The sequence below is a fragment of the Priapulus caudatus genome, unplaced genomic scaffold (genome assembly GCF_000485595.1).
Source record: "Priapulus caudatus unplaced genomic scaffold, Priapulus_caudatus-5.0.1 Scaffold142, whole genome shotgun sequence".
Lineage (NCBI taxonomy): Eukaryota > Metazoa > Priapulida > Priapulimorpha > Priapulimorphida > Priapulidae > Priapulus > Priapulus caudatus.
This window is the reverse complement of record NW_014577203.1, coordinates 9,806-13,640: the sequence shown is the minus strand read 5'-3', so window position 1 is coordinate 13,640 and position 3,835 is coordinate 9,806. Positions and strand designations below refer to the sequence as shown.

The 3,835-nt window shown below is 40.0% G+C and overlaps 1 protein-coding gene across 1 annotated transcript in view; it reads left to right on the top strand.

Annotated features, from left to right (window-relative positions):
• LOC106806097 (programmed cell death 6-interacting protein-like) overlaps nt 1-1,408 on the top strand; it is a 31,470-nt gene extending 30,062 nt beyond the window's left edge. Inside the window, exon 17 of the mRNA XM_014807951.1 lies at nt 432-1,408. Coding sequence (XP_014663437.1) covers nt 432-646 — 215 coding nt within the window. The 3' untranslated portion in view covers nt 647-1,408. The remainder of the gene's footprint in view (nt 1-431) is intronic.
• Nucleotides 1,409-3,835: the final 2,427 nt, after the last annotated feature.

Below are 3,835 nucleotides of genomic sequence, written 5' to 3'. Positions count from 1 at the left end.
TACGTACAACCTACGTACAACCTACGTACAACCTACGTACAACCTACGTACAACCTACGTACAACCTACGTACAACCTACGTACAACCTACGTACCTCCTACGTACCTCCTACGTACCTCCTACGTACCTCCTACGTACGCACGCACGCACGCACGCACATACATACATACATCATACATACATCAAAAATTATGGGGATGGTGAACCCTATTGTAGCTTCGCAGTATTGGGAGTTACGAGCAATACAATTTTTTTCCGCAGTAATAGACGAATGAGTAATTGTTCGGATGGCATGCATTTCCGTCGTAGTGACTTAATAGTGTCTAGGACTTATATAGAACTATATAGACTGGAATATATTAGAATAGACTATATTATATAGACCAGAATATAGACTTAGTGATAATCGTTATGTGGTTATCGATTGCAGGCTACCCTGGTGGTTACCCGCAGGCATATCCAGGATACCCTCAACAGCAGCAGCAGCAGCAGCAGCAGCAGCAGCCGTGGCAAACTGGCCAGCAGCCATATCCAGGACAGCAGCCCCCAAATCCTGCTTATCCGCAGCAGCAACAGCAGCAACAGCAGCAGCCGCAGCAACAGCAGCAGCCTGGTTCAGATTACTCTCGTCAGCAATGGCGTTAGTTCCATTTTTGCTCACTGGGTGGCGCTGGGATTGCTTACTGCTCCGCTTGTGCTTGCAATGTGTTGCCGGATTGCATAGCCACATCATGTACTGGCCAATTTTGATTGTACAAAATCCTGTTGTTCAGTATAATAATTATTTGGGCTATCTTGACAGTTCAGGGGAAATATTTTAAAGTAAAAAGAGTTGATATTTCTTGTTAATTTTGAATCTGGCTATTATCGAACCTTGAAAGTAATGTCTGATCGCATATTTGATGTTACAAGTGAAATGAGAATTCTTGTTCTATGTTTAAACCAAGCAACAGCTAGCTAGCCATATATAGTCCATTCAACTCGGATAATGGCATCTGGATTGTTGCTGGAACCATTTGCATTTGTTGTGGGTGGTTAGATTTCTATATTCTAGTTTTATGTAATTTTGTCTCATCGCATCTTGAATGCGATTGCTTGCAAGTATAAAAAATGATCTGGAGGTGGAGTTTATGAAGTTAAAACAAAGGGTAGGTGTGGCTTACTTGTGTTGTGCAGCATTGTTCTGGCATCATCAGTTCGTAGCTTGGGTAGTGCTTCTGTGATCCTTTCTGATGATTGAATAGAATGTGATATTAGAACAAAGAAAGATTTTTTCTTCTACGACATGTCTGTAATATTTGCAAGTCATTTATTTTATATTTCTTCTCTTTCTTCACACAAATATTTCACAAAAATCGGGTTTATCTTACAGTATATTCAAATAAAAATACCATACTTGCAGGAAAATGTGTTCTACTGGTTTGAGCAATATGTTGCCGGCAATGTAACTTGTATTAAATTATTCATTTGGTTGATAATGGATCCCTTTCAATGCCTAAAACTACCTGATGTACTTATTCGTTAGGAAACATTTTACACAGATGTAATCCAAATAATTGATTCTAACAATCATTTAAGAAATACGTTTGCACACAATATTCCATTCCCTGTACAGAAATGTTGCCGTTACCTCATTAATAGGTATGAATGTAGTACAATGAAGTACACGAAAATATTTTTGTGTTTAGTGAGGCTCATAGGGTCTATGTCCCCCAGGGTACTGCCGGAACGTACCCTAGGTACGGTCCGGTATACCGGAACATACCCTGGTCACTATTTGATATGGTTAGGATTAGGGTTTGGAGTAGGCGTAGGCGACTCCCTATAGACTTGTTAGTGGAGTAGGCGAGGTACGGTCCGGCATATTAGATAGTGCCAGGGTACGTTCCGATATATCGGATTGTACCCAGGGTACGTTCCGGCAGTACCATGGGGGACATAGACCCTCTCAGCTTTAGTGGTCAGCTATGTCGCCGGCCCTGTCAGGTGTGGTAGTGGGGGGGGGGGGTCCTATTATTATCATTATTATTCTTGTTATTATTATCATCATAACTATTATTATGCAAGTTAGTACTAAAATTGTGTGCTATTGTAGAGCATGCTCAAGTTCTATAATTAACCCTAACCCTTCAACTTACCATGGGAAGTTGGTGCTCACCTGCTATTTTTGTTAGCATGGACAGTGAAAGGAGTGTGCCCCACCCCCCACACCTATTGTCCCGCACTATCCACAGAGATTATACGGCGCATAACACTCACATGTGGTCATTGAAATTAATTAGGGAAGATGGTGTGTTATTATAATGTGGTAATACCGCGAACATAGGTAAAGATTATACAATGAATTTATGGTAATATATAAATACCCAGTATTGCTGGCAGTACTGGGTATACCCAGTTACTGGCAGTAACAATCCTTCCATCAAGGATGACCCCCAAGATTGAAAAAAAAACGGAACTGATATGGTACGAGAGCCGATTTTAGTAAACAACATGTTGTGACAGAGATTTGAGGATCCACTAGCTTCCATTCTTATCTTGGGGGTGATTAGATGAAACAGCGCGTCCAGAATTGGTACACACAGTGAGAGCAGGTCACCCACCCTTCGTTTATTTTTACGGACGTGAAGTTACTGGAGGAGGTACGTGATGACATATCTTGATGCATGCCCTAGCTCGATCGCGACACTAATATATTATTCGCGATGACTAATTAAATCAGATTTTTTCAAGATTTTCAAGATTTCAATATTTTTATTCGTGCTAAAAGGATAAATCAGACAGTGCAAAATTAAAAAGTTGTAACTAATTGTTATTATAATGCACAGGTATGGCGAAAAGACCTTGCGGTCATCTAGTCAGCCATACACATTAGTTAAAGTACATAAATTATTACATTCCAAGACACGATGTTGAATGATATTAGCAATACATGATTTGATCTGATGACAACAGCACATACAATCCATCACAATACACAACGTTGTACTACGTACAATACACGACGTTATATTATATTACTATACTCACATCAGATGCTCACATCAGCGTCGCCAAATGAATTCAGTTTGAAAAGCTCTTGTATGGTTTCAGTGTAATGCGCAAGCTTCTCGGTGCAAAACATATATTGTGATAAGAAATTGATACATGTGCAAACACACAAACTAGCTAGGTTTCCGAGTAAATACATATAGGTGCTGCTGATGACCTTCAATATGCTTGCCGTTATTCGATTTAATCATGTTAACTAATTGTATTTTTATGAACTAAGACTACTAATTAAGAGCTATTCCAGTAATAATCATACCGAGTTGGGTCATGGGTGTAGAGTAGAGCAAAGCTTCACAGGGCGTCCTAATAATATAGATTATAATAAAATACAGCTTTGATCTGCAATCAATAACCCTGCTATTTTACATAGTGTAAATGGTTCGCGGGGGAAGGAAATGCAACGCATTTTATTAACATTAACTTCGCGACAGATAGGAGGATAGGAGTGCTCCACGATATCTCATCTCACGAGATTGTAACGTTATACGTTGATACGACACGCTGTGTAACGAGCCAGCCGCTACTGACGATGCTGACGACAACAGTACTACTTTTAGATAATGCCGCAGCGCTTTGGTAAACAAGCTATAAAATACTGTGTTCGCGGACGTTAGCTTAGGTGAAGTACGCATTCATAAACTAGACACACTAGAAATCAAAATGTGCTAGGTCTTTTTTGTCAATGATGTTTGACTAAGACCAAAATCTGTGGTAATACGTCTTCGAACTATATTTTCCTTCTGTGCGCGGAGGTGTCGGTGTGTGCAGCGCACCTATATATAG